At 46.3% G+C, this 16,669-nt stretch overlaps 1 protein-coding gene across 1 annotated transcript; it reads right to left on the bottom strand.

Moving 5' to 3' along the window:
• Nucleotides 1-14,242: 14,242 nt before the first annotated feature.
• On the bottom strand, nt 14,243-15,798 carry LOC119327464 (3-ketoacyl-CoA synthase 5-like). Its single transcript, XM_037600570.1, has one exon. It carries the CDS (start codon nt 15,715-15,717, stop codon nt 14,371-14,373), a length of 1,347 nt encoding a protein of 448 aa, XP_037456467.1. The 5' UTR covers nt 15,718-15,798; the 3' UTR covers nt 14,243-14,370.
• Between the last annotated feature and the right edge of the window lie 871 nt (nt 15,799-16,669).

Here is a 16,669-nt window from a genome sequence, read left to right as displayed (position 1 = left end):
CATGAGTTCACGGTCTCATCTCAAGCGCCTCAAATTGATGTACAATCGCACTGCCAATTGTCACCACAACCACACTGGCAGCTGGCTTCCTAAAAAAAGTTGCACCATGGCTTACCACTGCACCTGACATAGTGCCCCAACCTAGTCATATCCACTACTCCTTGCCATTGTTCTACTGATCATCGTGCCTACCATCTTCCTTGCACTGCGTCGTAGAGTTGTGTACCTTGTTGACTATGCTTGCATCCGACCAAGCTCCAACTTAAGATTAACAAAGGTAACCTTCCTCGAGCATGCACATCTCTCGCCTTTGTTCGATAATTCTACCGTCAACTTCATTGCTACTATTCTTGAGCGCTCGGGCATGAACGATCAGACATGTGCCCCACCTGTACTTCATTATATACAACCATATTGTGGGCTTGATGAAGCATGCGCTCATGTAGAGTTGGCCATCTTCGCCGTCATCGACGGCCTTATGGCTAATACACACATCAACCCCGGCGTGATTGGTGCTCTTATCACGAACTGCAGCGCATTTATCCCGGTACCTTCCATGGCTGACATGATTGTGAACAGATACAAATTGCGAGGTGATCTTCGTGTCGTCAACCTCTCTGGGATGGCGTGCTCTGCAGTGGTGACCTCAGTAAGGCTCACAAGCAACATGATGCAAGTCATGCCTTGGGGGTCGCATATGTTGGTCGTCTCCACCACTACGGGAAACAACTAATTTGCTGTCAGGAGGCGTCTTTACCGTCAACTTTTCGTCAGGCAGACGGCAAAAAAATTGTTTGCCGTCATCAGCAGACGGCAAAGAAAAACTAACAACAAAATAGACTTTGCCGTCCACGAAAAAAAACACAGACAGCAAAAAATCTTTTTCGTCTGTATTTGTTTTGGCAGACAACAAAAAATCTTAGCCGTCTGTGTTTTATTTTTGCAGCCGGCAAAGTGAGGTCTTAGCGGATCACGCGGATTGATGACGTAGCACCATCACATCACACGGGCACAGCCCACCGGAAAATCTTATAGTACGACCCAGGTCGTACGCTGCCGAACATGAGACCCTGTCTAGCGCCTGACACCTGGAGAAACGAATCTCAAAGCAACATGAATCCCGTTTCCATTCCCGACTTGCAGCCGCCCCGTTTTCCAAATCCCTAATCCCTTTTCCTTCCCCGCCGCCTACGCTCGCTCGCCGCCGCCGCCGCTGTCGCCGCCGCAACTTTTCTGCTCACTCTGTCGCGGAAGTACCCGAGCCCGTCTCCGCTGCTCTCCCACGCCGTCCACAGCCATGCTCCTCGACTCCCCGGCAGATCGCCCATGGAGGCGGAACTCTGCTCGCTGCGTCGTTAGCCACTGGTGCTCCTTCCACGGCCATGTTCCTCATCCGCCCCGCTCACGGCACCACCTACTGCTTGACTCCGCCGGCTGTGGCCTGGCAACTCGGCGTTGGAGTTGTTACCTGCTGCTGCTGGCTGCTTCTTGACACATGGTGCTGGACACTGACGAAAATGCAGAGCTTGATGTTCTGTCGACAGTGACGAAAGACGGGCAACATGCATGATGGCAAAAGGAAGATAGAAGAAACAGCAAAACGATTGGCAGATCTCCAGCTCGATTTACTGTTGGGCATGCCTGTGTGGATCATGATTAAGTGCTTTCTACAAATGTATGTGAGATGTTGTTTCAGTCAGCAAAACAACAAAATCAGGAAGTCAAGTCAAGTTGTTTAGGATAGCTGATGTTTTGTTCATTTTTCTTCAGAATATTATTCTGAAGCCAAGTAATATAGGATGGCTGATGAGATCATGGAGCTTTTCTGTATAAATGAATTTATGTACATTATGAATAAAAGTTCCTGGTATTTGCAGATTTATTCTCCTACTTGTTATATTTGCGATCAACTGAACAAAACATCCCAGATTTACAGCTCTAATCAAGCACCAACAATATACAGGGAAAAAAAGTTGCCTTTGTTCAGTATTGTACAGCTCAAATCAAGCACCAACAATATACAGAGAAAATTCTTATTGAGTCGGCGGTGCCGCAAGTGCAGGCGCCCACGAGCATGGTCGTGGCCGTTGGGGACTAGCAGTTGGCTAATTCTGACGGGAATGGAGCACCACCAACAAGGGAGTCGAAACTGACGAAAGACGACCAGCAAGACCACAAAAGGAAGAGAGAAGAACCAACAATTTGCTGTCTGCATGCCTCTGTCGATCAGGATTCGGCTAGATACGCTTTGTCTATTTTTTCAGAATTTTCTCCTCAAGTCAAGATAGGATAGTTTATGCAGATTATGGAGCTTTTTAGTTGTATAAATGAGTCTGATGTACACTGAATAAAAGCTCTTGGTTTTTGAAGCTCTTGTGATATCAATGATGTGCAGTGTGCAGATTCTATATCAGCAAAGAATACAAACTACTAAAATGCATGCCTATATGCTGATTTAACAAGCTGACATGCATATTCATTTATGAAAATAGTGTGCCTATCCTGAAACAGAGAACTTGTGTGTTGTTGCTTTCCAGTATATTGAGAAAAACATTTGTACCTCTTCGGCGCTACAAATTAGATTGTATTCAATACTTTCAGAAAAATAAACGCCACAAATTAGATTGCTACAGAATAAAATGATAACTTCAGATTAATATTGCAACAAGTAAGTACCACCATTTGGCATGAGCAAAACATTCCAGGTTTGCCAAGAGACTATATGTTCACCAATTCAGGTACCAACATTAGCACACATTTATAACATAAAACGACAACTTCAAGTAAATAACACCCTTTAGCTGACATGCCCAGCTATCTAGCATTAGAAACAAGCAGGGCACGACCGAGACGTCTACTGAAACCTTGATGTACTAGCACCCTCGCTGAAGTCTAATTGACGAGGAGTTGGCGGTGTTGTGCCATCTCCATGAGCTTGAAGCAATAATCTTGTAAATTCTCCTGGAATAGGTGGAACAAAAATTGATGGATACTCTCCAAATGCCATGGTCATGGGTGGATGTATAGTACCGGCGCAAGCAAATTCTGAAGGGCCAACTGTAGATGGAACAAACACCGATTCCTTTGCTGGATGATTTGTACCTTTTCCTGCATATTGTGTGTACATATAAGAGATAGAAGGGATACCTTGCTACTTATTCACACATAAGAACTAAATGTACCTTTTTACCCTTTCTTTACTCCCTCTAGCACATCTTTTGATCTTTTTTTCATTGGACCTTTTATTCGTTCAGGACCTCTAAATGACACCGTTGTCTTGGCAACATATTCGGTCATTTCGGATGAACTTTCAGAGTCCTCATCTTCATCCAAATTTAAATTGCTAAGTAATTCATGTGCTTCCAAAGCCAACTTATCAATACCAGCATTGAGATATGTAAGGACCTCCTTTGAAGCTTTACACTTCAATGCAAGTGACATCATTTTTCTAGAAGTATGTGCAAACATTGAATCTAGGCTATCATTGATATCAAGTTTGGATGTGAAAATTTGTTGCTTTGCATGCTTTGTCCATCTATTCATTATGTACTGACTTGGCAGGGTGATGATATTGCAGCAGGTGAAAACCTTATGAATGTGCTTGCATAATATACCTACAATGTTCAACACAATTCCAGAAAGTAATTTCAAAGGCTATCATTTCAAGAAAATGAGGGAGCATGTATTACATACCTACGCAGCCATACAACTTGCATGAACAAGTTATCTCCAAATTAGTTGGGTTCAAACACACTACGGCTTCATCATTCTTGTACTCGAAAGATGCCAACTTGTAAGTGCTAATTGTGCCATCAGTGCCTAGCAACACACACGACAAACTGAATTGCTTCTTGAATTCCTCTTCAAACTCAGAATAGAGTGTCCTGGTATATGATTCCGCTGCAATCTTCAACAAAGGTAGGTTCGGTAAGCAGAGTACTGGATTGGTATGGCGTGACTTGTAGTCTTCGTATTTTTCTTTCCGGCGAAGACGAGCAGTGCACTTATCATATGCTTCTATCAACTCTGAAAGGCATAGTCTTTTGCGGAAAGTTTTCTTGAACACATTGTTTTCCTTCACTCCTTTGTGTTCATGTCATGTCCGCATTAAAAGATTCCCTGCGATAAATAGTAGCCCACTTCTCATGCAATTTGTACAGATTGTTTAGCCAAGAATTTCCCTCGATCTGGTACTTAACCAATAGCTCATGCCATCTATTCTCAAAATGTGCCACTGATCTATCTTCATACACACATCTTTTGAATTCTTTAATAAACTTAGGATGATCACTGATTACTTGACTTAGATGTTTAGCGGCATTTTGATACAAATGCCATAAACAAAGACGATGTTGTGTTTCCCGGAAAACCCTTCCAATAGCATTTATAATGACAGCACATTGATCGGTGAATATTGTCTCAGGCTGCTTACCGGACATAGCTTGTAGAAAAGTTCTAAAAACCCACTCAAATGTATCTGCAGTTTCATCATATAGCAGCACTTAGGGCTGGAATTCGAGCCGAGTCGAGCCAGCTCGGCTCGACTCGCTAGAGCTCGTTTCGTTAACGAGCTAGCTCAACTCGACTCATTATTATAACGAGCTCAAATTCAAGATTGGCTCGACTCGTATAACTCGCGAGCTGGCTCGTTTAGCTTGTTAAGCTCGTTAAAGATATGAACATAAAACCCTCAAATATTATAAAAATGAGTATGTATATATTAAACATATATATCACTAAACAATAGTAATTTCCTTGTAACGCATGAGTCTCCTAGGTGGTTGGGCCTTCAACGGCTAGGCCTTGTGTTGTGCGCCTGGGACATAGCATGCTGAGTGGCTGACCTTTCTTTATATTGGGAGTGGTTGATCTTTTATACCGAGTCTAACGAGTTACATGAGTACTCGTGAGATCGACTCATTTAACTTGGTCTATAAACGATCTTGAACTAAAGCTCGGCTCGACTTGTTATTCTTCGAGTTCGAGTCGATTCGAGCCGAGTCACGAGCTACTCGTTTAGCTCACGAGCTTCGAGCTTTTTTTCCAGCCCTAGCAGCGCTACACCAAAAAGAACAGTCTGTTTGTGATGATTAACACCAATAAATGGAGCGAATGGCATTGGAAACTTATTTGTTGAAAATGTGGTGTCAAAGGAAACAACATCTCCAAAGACAGAATAATTCATGATAGCTTGTCCATCAGTCCAAAAGATATTCATTATTGTACCATCATCATCATTTAATTGCATGGCTTAGAAAAATGAAGGGTCCTCAGCTTGCTTATTTTTGGATACTCTGTTAATGTTTGTGCATCTTTGGTCTCCAAATACTTCGAGCGCTCACTTCGTAAGTAATTGTTGCAATCCATTTGCAAGAATGACATAGCATCTTTACCATACCAAAGCTCACAGAAATCATATATTTCAGCTTGTTTAATTCCGGATGTCCTCATTTGCTTAATCATGTGGCGGTCAGCATCTAAGAGTTGACGCTGCGTTCTAAGCATGTGCCTCTTGTCTGGACTTACAAGCTGATGATTGTGCTCAAGGATGACTTTTTGAACACTCCAAATACCCTCCGGATTGATGCTGAATTGAACACGTGCCATGCAATCAGTCGTCGAAATAGCTTGTTCTTTCTTGGGTACATGTGTTGGATGAGTGGCCTTCACACCTGCCTTGCTACAAACTAAATATCTGGCACTTACAGTGTTATCTGCTCTAAGCTTCATGTGGCACTTTCTAATGCTAAAATCTTTTATTTAACCATAAGAATTATAGAACTGGTATGCCTCTTCCTCAGATTGAAAGCTCATCCCAACACTTGGAAAATTATTTTCGTCTTGCAAATCCTGATCGTCCCTTGGTGTGCTGCTCGTCCTCGGCGGAATTGTGTTCCTTGGCGATTGCTGCAAGGCTAATGAGATCAACCAAGATGGTTCAGAAAGAAGAAATTTCCTAGGAAGAGGGATGCACTAGTATACTGAACTCACCACGGGTGGAGGAGCCGTGGGCAAAGCAGGTTCCGGTCCAGGGGATGTTGTATATGTTCCACGATCCGGTGCCTCGCTGCCGTCATTGGGCTGCGCCATCACCGACGAGATGGAAGAATGAGATCAATCAAGAATCTTCAGAAAGAAGGAATTTCCTAGGAAGAGGGCACTAGTATACCGAACTCACCATGATTGGAGCTGTGTGCAAAGGATGTTAAGATGGAGGAGTTGCCGTATATGTTCCACGATCCAGTGCCTCACTGCTGTCATCGGGCGGCGCCATCTTCCCACGCCGTCGCCGGCGAGATGAAGGAGATGGAGATGGGTTTTCTGTTTTGAAAGATGAATCAGTTTAGAAGCTGAAAGGACGGACGTGAGACATGAGAAACGAGGTGGGCTAGAGGTCAGGCAAGGAACCATGCGTTGAGATTCGGATGGACAGTTGGCGCACGTGGGAGTGGGTCTCACGATCGGGTCGGTATGACCCGGTCCTATAGGATTTTTTTCCCAGCCCACCCCGAAGACCCCCCTCCCACGTTTTCTCCCTCTAGCCCAACCACTCTCTCTCTCTCGTTATCCAGCCCCATCCCCACTCTCTTTCCTATCTCTCTGTACGACGGACAGAAGACGCCGGCCGCTCGATTTGGCACCGGAGGGAACCGCGAGCTCCTCCGGCCGCGCCCCCGAGCTCCCAGCCACCAGCCCCGGCCCTGCGCCCCGACCTCTGCCGGCCCCGATCCCGTCACGCGTGGCCATGGCACAACGGCGGCCCTTTGGACCCCTCGCCGGGCCAGCGCGCCGGGCTCGGCCTCTCCACACCTCGCCGGACTCCGCCGCGGTCGCTCCTCGCCGTTCCCCACTGCGGCCTCCCCTCGCCCGACCCCGCCGCGGTCGAGCCTCCCCAGCCTCCCCTTCTTCGCCCCTCGTCGGACTAAGCCGTGGCAGTCACTCACCGAACCATGCTGCGGCCATCCCTCACCGGACCCCACCGTGGCCGCCCCTCGCTGGACCCCGCCGCGGCGGCCCCTCGCCGGACGCCGACGTGACTGAGCCCCCCAGCCTCCTCTCTGCCCTGAGCACCAGAGCTCCTCCGGCAGTGGCAGCAGTTGCTGGAGTTGACAACTCCGGCGACCACCGACGCAGCAGCTGCCCACCTCTCCGCTTCCCTTCTTCCCGAGCTCACCGGAGCAGCTGCCGCTCTACCAACGATTTGACTAACGTCATTTAAAAAAATAAACTTGGCCATCTGTAGCTTAGTCTGGACGAGGGCAAAGAAAATGTTTTGACTGATGGGAAAGACCGCATTCTTTGCCGTCTGTTATTTTTGCAGCAAATGGCAAATCCACGGTTTGGCTGACGGCAAAATCTTTGCCGTCTGCCCAACAAAAAGCTAACTGCAAAGATTTCTTTGCCGCTTCGGCTTTGCTGACACTCTTTGCCATCAGCCAGATGATGGCAAACTTTTTGCCATCTGTAGTTGCCAGATGACAAATTTCCTGATTCCTGTAGTGCACAGAGACCATTGGGCCATCTTACTATGCGGGAAATAAGCGATGCATGCAGTTGGTTGATATCATGTTCCGCATAGGCGGTGCTGCAAAGTTGTTGTCCACTTCCAGGTCTAAGGTCTGGTTTCAGCTTGGACATTTCACACGTATGATAACTGCGGCAGACGACATTCCTTACCGGTGTGTTTATCAAGAGGACGATGACAAGCACAACCTAGGGATTGCTCTCTCTAAAGAGCTTATGGATGTCGCTAAGGACGCACAGGAGGCCAATATACTGACAACCAGGCCTCTTGTTCTACTGGCATCAGAGCTTGTCAAGTTTTTGTTCTTATATGTGGCAAAAAGGTGCTCCGTTGGAGGAAGATCAGGCTATACATCCCCAACTTTTGTGTTGCATTTGAGCATTTATGCATCCATGTCGATAGACCTGCGGTTATCACCTCAGTACAACATGGTGTTAATCTATCAAACAAGCATGTTGAGGCATCGAAGATGACTCCACATCAATTTGGAAACCGGTCGACCTCATCGGTGTGGTATGAGTTATCATACATCGAGGCCAAAGGCCGGATGAAAAAAAGCAACATGGTGTGGATGATCAGATTCGTTGCAGGGTACGAGTGCAACACTGTCGAGTGGGTGTGTATACAACCATCTTCACGTATGAATGGATCCTGGGCTAGCTACATCATTGTTACCCGGTGGATGTCTCCAACAATGGTTAAAGTCAGAGGAGTAATTACGTCTACTACTAGATAATCAAATAATAGGGACAACACTATTGGGTGTCCAATACATCTTGTGAGTTTTCCAAAAATATGAAAATTCATTAATATACAAGCGCCTCCATGTCAAAATATAGTGTATTTAAATACTTCATAATGAATGTAAGGCTAATGAATTGATATTTTAGTTAAAAGGTTTCTAAAGATTTGGCCAAAAATTATGAAGTTTGACGTAACGGAAAACTAATATGCAGTATAATATGACATAGAGTAGTATGATACAGTATGAGAATTTAAAAACAAAAGCCTGACCAATTGCGAACCTTACAGAACACAAGAGGTCGTGTATGCAAAAAAAAAAAAAGATCTCTCATGTATGTAAAATTGGCAATACTAATAAATATTTTTAGGTAACTACGCTGATAGTACGTAAACGTGTAATGTGGGTTCAGTTTAATACAACTTGCCGAATTCGACAAACATTGCTTGTGTGATAATTTTCGTCCACATCATGCTAACGAGGGCTAATCCCTGCATGAAAACTTCTTTGGAAATTTTTGAAAACTGTTAGACTATTACTTGCCTCTCAAGTTATATAGTCCTAGTCGTATTGTAATAGGTCTAGTTGGCTTGTAAATCTCTTATATATACTGTTGTATGTGGCTGCAATAATCAATCAACAATAGTTTTATTCAATCTTACATGGTATCTTAGGGTTTCTGGTCCTAGGGTATGGCTCCGCCGCCCACCCTACCACCGCTGCCACCGCCCGGCTACTTCGAGCGCCGGGCCGCTACCCTCGCCCGCGCCGCCGCCGCGGCTTCCTTCTCCTCTGCCCTAGTTCTACCACCACCACCACCCATGCCTCTGGTGCTCTCCTTCACCGATACAATCTCCGATATTAGTCCCTATATCTCCATTACCCTCGATCTCACGTCCCACAACTATTACCATTGGCGCGACCTCTTCGAAGTTCACCTCGGGCGCTACAATCTTCGCTCCCACGTCGACGCCACTGCGTGCCGCAATCCCATGATCCCCAATGGGTCAAGGATGACCTCGCTATCATCCAATGGATCTACATGCGCGTCTCCACCGAGATCTTCAATCTCATCTTCCGGGAAGCCGCCACTGCCGCCAGTCTCTGGACGGCCCTTCAGCAGTTGTTCCAAGACAACGTCAATGCTCACACCAATCTACTCCACACCGAGCTCAGGATTACGGTGCAAGGCGACTCCTCCCTCAGTGTCTATTACCAACGCCTCAGGTCCATCGCCGACGAACTACGTGAACTTGGTGATCCCGTTGAAGACCGGCAGCTTATCAACATCCTCCTCATCAGGCTCAGCGAACAGTTCGACAAGCAGGCTTCTTTCATACCCATGATGCGGCCCTAGCAAACCTTTGCCGAGGTGCGCTCCATCCTCCAGTGGGCCGGCCGTGCTCAAACCAACAAGGACGCTCGCCCTCAGCTCTTTGCCGCCGTTCCGCATGGTCCGGCACCCACGGCGCCCCCTTCACCAGCGATGCTTTCTTCCTCGACCGCGCCCGCTCCGCCGCAAGGCCGGCGTCCTAGCCCTAATTATCGTGGTAAGAACCCCGTCTACCGACCGCCTACGACGCGCTCGGTGGCCACTCCCTCACCGTCGCCAGCTCCAAGTGCGCCACCAGCAGCTATGCCTTGGCATCCTCCACATGATCCCTGGACGGGGCTCGTCCAAGCTTGGCCCATGCCATGGTCCTCTCCGGCTCCCCTCGGCTCCCCACCGGCTTACACCGATGCCTGGCAGCCCGCTGTGCGGCCCCATACTGGTACCCCAGGACTCCTCACGCCTCGCCCGCCGACTCGCGCCTACCATGCTGCTCCATCATATGGCGCTCCCTACTACGCTGACGGCGGCCACTACTACACCCCACAGCCGGCCCTGCTGCCATCGCCGGCGTACCAGCCGGCCCTGCTGCCATCGCCTCCACCGTCGGCTCTACTGCCCTCGCCGCCGTACCAGCCGGCCCTGCTGCCTACACCGACATCTGCTACACCGCCAAGCTAGGACCAAGCCGCCTTCATCCAGGCCATGAACAATTTTTCCTCCCAAGGCAACACAGGTACGGATTGGATTTTCGATTCCGGTGCTTCTAGTCATATGTCTGCATCTAGTACATTTCTCTCCTCTTGCACTTCACCAATTTTTAAATCCATCACCCTCAGTGACGGTTCTTCTATACCCATCTATTGTGTTGGTCAGGCTCAACTTCCCTCCACCACCAAAACTCTTCTTCTTCGTGATGTACTTGTTGCTCCTGCCCTTATTAAAAATTTAATCTCTGTTCGTCAATTCACATGTGACAATCTTGTTTCTGTCGAATTTGACCCCTTTGGCTTATCTGTGAAGGATTATCAGACCAAGGTCGAGATCGCGCGGTTCAATAGCTCCGGTGACTTATACTCTTTCAATGGTGTTCCTGCCGTTGCCTCTCCAACCTCCATGATGGCATCTGTTGATCTCTGGCATCGGTGTCTAGGGCATCCCAACCTTGCAGTTTTAGCATCTATTCTTGGTGAATTTACTATACCTTTGTAATAGAGATTCTCACGATTCCTCCGTTTGTGAGTCATGCCAATTAGGCAAGCATGTGTGTCTTCCTTTTAATTCATCTAGCTCTTCAAGCATTTAGCCCTTTGAATTAATACATTGTGATCTCTGGACATCGCCCATTACTAGTGTCTTTGGTTTTAAATACTATCTTGTTATATTAGATGATTTTACACACTTTGTCTGGACCTTTCCTCTCCGTAACAAATCCGATGTTCACTTTCCCTTTCTCAATTTTCAGCGATACGTCTACGTGCACTTCTTTCTCCCTATTCGCTTCACACAATGTGATAATGGTCGTGAATTTGATAATGTTAAAAATCGTACCTTCTTTCTTAACCACGGCATTCTTCTCCATTTTTCTTGTTCCTACACTTCTCCTCAAAACGGCAAAGCTGAACATTCTCTTCATACTATAAATGATATTATTCGTACCCTTCTTCTTCAATCTTCCATGCCTTTCCAATACTGGGCTGAGGCTCTCGACACTGCTACATATCTTCTTAATATCCGTCCCACCAAAGCCAATCCTAATGTCAACCCCTACTTTTCTCTGTTTCTGTGTCATCCACACTACTCTGACATTCATGTTTTTGGTTGCCTCTGCTTACCTAACACTTCTGCTACCACCGCTCATAAGCTCTCTCCCCTCTCTCTTCTGTGTGTTCTACTCGGTTTTTCGGATGAACACAAAGGCTATCGCTGCCTTGACTTATACATCGGTTGGGTTCTTGTATCTCGGCATGTCACCTTTGCCGAACAGATCTTTCGATTTGCTCAACGTACTTCTCCATCACAACTCACTACTTCCCCACCTAACCACCCTCCTACCCATTTACCTTTTTATGCTCCTCTTCTGGAATCTCAATCTCCAAATACCTGTTCACCACCATCCCAACCTAATGCCCCTACACTGCCGACACCCAATCATAACCCTCCACCTTCGCCACCTGCATCATCGCCCATACATACCGATGCGCCACCATCCCCTCTCACGCCATCCCCCACACATGTTGATGCACCACCATCCCCTCCCGCACCATCACCCACACATGCTGGTTCATCACCATCCCCTCCATTGTCCACATCATCCGCTGCGCTGGACATCCTTGTTGCTCCTCTTCCCATTCGCGTTGTTCCCACTATTCCCTTAGTCAATGACCACTCTCTGCGCACATGTTCCAAATCAGATTTTCATCAACCTTAGATCGTCTTAACCTTCACGCCACCCTGTCCTTGTCCCAAGTTCCCAAATCTTCCAAAACTGCGCTTCTTGATCCTAATTGGGCTGTAGCTATGCAAGGAGAATATTCGGCCCTTACTGAAAATAATACTTGCCAGCTTGTTCCTCGTCCTTCCAATACCAACATTGTCTCCGGTAAGTGGGTGTTTCGTCAGAAGTTTCACTCCGATGGTACTCTCTCTCGCTACAAAGCATGTTGGGTATGTCGCGGCTATTCCCAACAACATGGTATTGATTACGATGAAACTTTCTCTCCTGTTGTTAAGCCTAGTACCATACGCACTGTTCTCAGCCTTGTTGTCTCCTCCACCTGGCCTATTCACCAATTAGACGTAAAAAATGCCTTCCTTCATGGTTCTCTCCAAGAGACCGTCTACTATTAGCAACCTCTTGGTTTTGAAGACCTTATTATCCAAACCATGGTTGTCTTCTTCAAAAATCTCTCTATGGTCTCAAACAAGCTCCACGTGCATGGTTTCAACGCTTCTCCTCCTTTATTCAAACCATAGGTTTTGTTTCCTCTCTTTCTGACGCTTCTCTCTTTGTCTATCACCATAATTCTGACATTGCATACTTACTTCTTTACGTTGACGATATCATTCTCACTGCTTCTTCTCAAACATTTTTGGACCGCGTCATTACTCATCTCCGCTCTGAGTTTTCTATGACAGATCTTGGTCTTCTTCATCATTTTTTAGACATTGCAGTGATTCGGGGATTCGTCGGGTCTGTTTCTTTCCCAATGTCAATACATCCTAGATCTTCTCAACCGTGCTGGTATGCTAGACTGTCATCCTTCACATACTCCTGTCGACACTAGTTTCAAACTTTCTGCCAATGGTGATCCTTTCAATGATCCTACTCTTTATCGTAGTGTTGCTGGTGCCCTTCAGTATCTTACCATTACTCGTCCTGAAATTTCTTTTGCTGTCCAACAAGCTTGTCTCTATATGCATGATCCTCGCATACATCATTATAATCATATCAAGCGCATCCTTAGGTATCTCAAAGGTACTCTCGACCATGGTCTCCACATAAACAATTCTTCCCCTACCTCTCTCACCGCGTATTCTGATGCAGACTGGGCTGGTTGTCCCGACACTCGACAATCTACGTCTGGTTTCTGTGTTCTTCTTGGTGACAATTTGATTTCTTGGTCCTCCAAAAGGCAGGTAACCGTCTCCCGCTCGTCTGCTGAAGCTGAATATCGTGTGGTTGCACATGATGTGGCTGATACGGTCTGGCTTCGTCAGTTGCTCTCGGAGTTGCATCGACCGCTTGCACATGCTACCATTGTTTATTGTGATAACACCTCAGCTGTTTACATGTCCGAGAATCCTGTTCAACATCGCCGGACTAAACATATTGAGATTGATATCCATTTTGTTCACGAGAAGGTGGCTCTTGGACAAGTTCGGGTGCTGCATGTTCCTTCTACGGCTCAATTTGCTGATATTTTTACCAAGGGACTACCATCAACATCATTTTGTAATATTCGATCCAGTCTCAACGTTGTCGAGCCCCCTGTTGATACTACAGGGGGATGTTAGACTATTACTTGCCTCTCAAGTTATCTAGTCCTAGTCATATTGTAATAGGTCTAGTTGGCTTGTAAATCTCTTATATATACTGTTGTATGCGGCTGCAATAATCAATCAACAATAGTTCTATTCAATCTTACAAAAACGACTAGCTTCGGAAATTTTCAACCCTAAGCATCTTCGCCCTTCTCTACTTGTCACGAGAAACTGGAAGCATCGCCCATCAAGGGGTATAACCGAGAGAGAACGTGGATAGCAGACCCAACTGTATGGGCAACGTATCCCATGATGAGTGGATCAGAAATTCAGTAGATGGATCATGGTTGCATAGATGAGCATTTTACGAGTTGACAAATGAAACTGTAGTTGTTCGGTTGCTGGCTGGTGATTGTTTTTTGCTCCGATTATTAGCATCAACCATCTAACGCTGGCTCGCAGACACTGTAATGCAATGACGCATGTAGTACCAGGCAAAGCACGTCAATAAAAATGCAATCATCTCCAATAAAGCAGCAGCAGAATCCACAAGTTACCATGACCAGGGAAATGTACATTACTCAGCAAAAGAGCGGCTGAATTTTATACGACCAGATGTCAAACATTAAAAAGAAAACATAGTAAATCATTTTTCCCCTTCAACACGTCACATACAGACAAACCCAAGCTAAAATTATTCACTGCATATATCATGTGGTACACCAAGCAGATAACTGAAAGCCCACAGGAGCAAACTTAGTCCTTAGATGACCAAAATAACAGCATATTCTACACCTCCTTAGGAACATCTATCGGGTAGCGATTGATGCAATCTTGCCATGCCTTATCAGCACTTTTTGCTGGCTGGGTGCACTTTAACACTGCACTATTACACTTGTATCCAGAGCCAAATCCAATCATCCAAACTCGGTCCCCTTTCCTCATTCGGCCCTTGGCCTCACTGTACGCCAGCTCGTACCATACCGAGCTACTTGATGTGTTCCCAAACTTGTGAAGTGTCATCCTTGATGGCTCAACATGCTCATCAAGCAGGCCGAGGCTACGCTGCACAGCATCGATTACCGCTCGACCACCTGCATGTACGCACATATGCTCGAAAGCTTTGCGGAAATCAGGCACATATGGCTTCATGGTTCCACTTAGCACCTTTCGTGAGATGAACGAGAGCAAAAATGCAATCTTGACTGACAATGGGAGAATAAGCGGTCCAACCGTGGTGATGTTAGCCCCGAGAGCCTTGCCAGCGACATCCACAAGGTCCTTGGATAAATTGAGACCAAGAATTCCCTCGTCATCTTCCTCATAAGATACACATCGGTATGCATTGTCCTGGGAGCTGGTACAATTCCGAACTACGTTCGCCACCTCAAAACGAGCTTTGTCACTCGATGTTGAGAGGAGCACCGCCGAGCCACCCATGCGGAATAACATGTTGGTCAGCTGCATTTCGCGCTTCCTCCCAGTGTAGTAGGTCCCAGTCAAGATCTCTGTGGACACAACCAGTGCATGCGCGCTAGAGGGAGAGTTCTGCAGAAGGTCCTTCGCAAGACCCATGGCGATTAGCCCTGCGCTGCAGCCCATCCCAGACAGTTGCACGTTGCAAATATTATCTCGAAGCTTATATCTTCTCATGATCATATCAGCGAGGGATGGAGTTGGGCTGAAGATGCTGCAGTTCACGATGAGTATGGAGATTGCATTAAGGTTGATAGACGTCTTCACGAGAAGGTCATCTATGGTCGTGAAGATGGACAACTCCGCTTCAGCACGGGCTTCACTTAAACAGTAATATGGTGGGATATGATGATGGCAAGCCAGGAGGTAGGTCTCATCACCAAGGCCTGACCGTTCAGAAATACGGGTCAAGAAGCGCAGATGGCCGCTGTCGTCGCAGGACCGAGAATGGTGAATGTTCTCAATCCATGCGGCCTTGCTGATGCGGTAGTTCGAGTCAGGCCGGAAACACGCATAATCAACAATGTATACTGTGCGTGAACGGCTCATGAGGTACATGAGTGTGGTCATAGTAGCTATGCACAGAAAAATTAAGAAGAGGCGGATGTTTCCGGAAGCATCATGCCAAATGAAAAATAGATTGTCTTGGAGTAGTACCATGGCGGGGGTGGCGGGGCGGCTATGAAAAGAGTGTGAACGTCTTCACTGCGACCTGGTACTGATACTGGTTAGATGGATCAATAAGAGAGAGTGGAGAGCTTATATTTCGTGTTTAAATGGCTGAGCACATATTTATAAATAAGCAAAAGATTGTGAAAAGTGGGCGTGGATTACAGAGCGGCTAGCATCAATGCTTGCACTGTTCTAACCACAAAGGGAATACCTGCAATATCCATTTATAATTAGGTCCACCCGTTGATTGAGGTTTTTCCTCCATATGGAACATACGACTAGCACTTTAACATGCGGCTATAGTTTTCTGGAAAACGTGCAAGTTACATTTTTTGTACACTAAACTGAGATTGCATTTTCCCCAAATCGATTGATAGATATTAGTAAACCCACTAATTCTTAGTAACTAGCTAGCACAGGAGCCCAAGCACATGCGTTGGCAACGTCTTATTTTGCCACTTCAGTTATTTTTATAAGGCTTCCTTTTTATCAGTGATTGCAATATTTTTGTTGATAGCTTACCAAGTTGACCACTTGGTATAAGGCTTCCTCTTTGTTCATACGATATCACTAGCAAAAGTGTCCGTGCATTCCAACAGGCGAAAAAAAAAACACGGGCCCCTAATCCAGTAACCCAAGCACATGTGTCGGCAATGTCTTATTTTGCCACTTCAGTTATTTTTATAAGGCCTCATTTTGTTCATAGGATATCACTAGCAAAAGTGTCCGTGCATTCCAATAGGAAAAAAATATACGGGCCCCTAACCCAGTAACCATGACTCAAAACCGTAATAGATCCACATCCTTTATTTTAACATGGCATCACATCTGTGTTGCCGCTTATGCTTCTTCCACCCTCGTCAATGGTGGCCTAAGTGCTCACACAATTACAAGGTGTTTGAATGTGGTCAATCCTACGGCGTCTCTCTTTCTACATAAG

This window comes from Triticum dicoccoides, chromosome 7A, assembly GCF_002162155.2.
Source record: "Triticum dicoccoides isolate Atlit2015 ecotype Zavitan chromosome 7A, WEW_v2.0, whole genome shotgun sequence".
NCBI lineage: Eukaryota > Viridiplantae > Streptophyta > Magnoliopsida > Poales > Poaceae > Triticum > Triticum dicoccoides.
The sequence above is the reverse complement of the archived record's forward strand: the minus strand, read 5'-3'. Positions and strand labels throughout refer to the sequence as shown.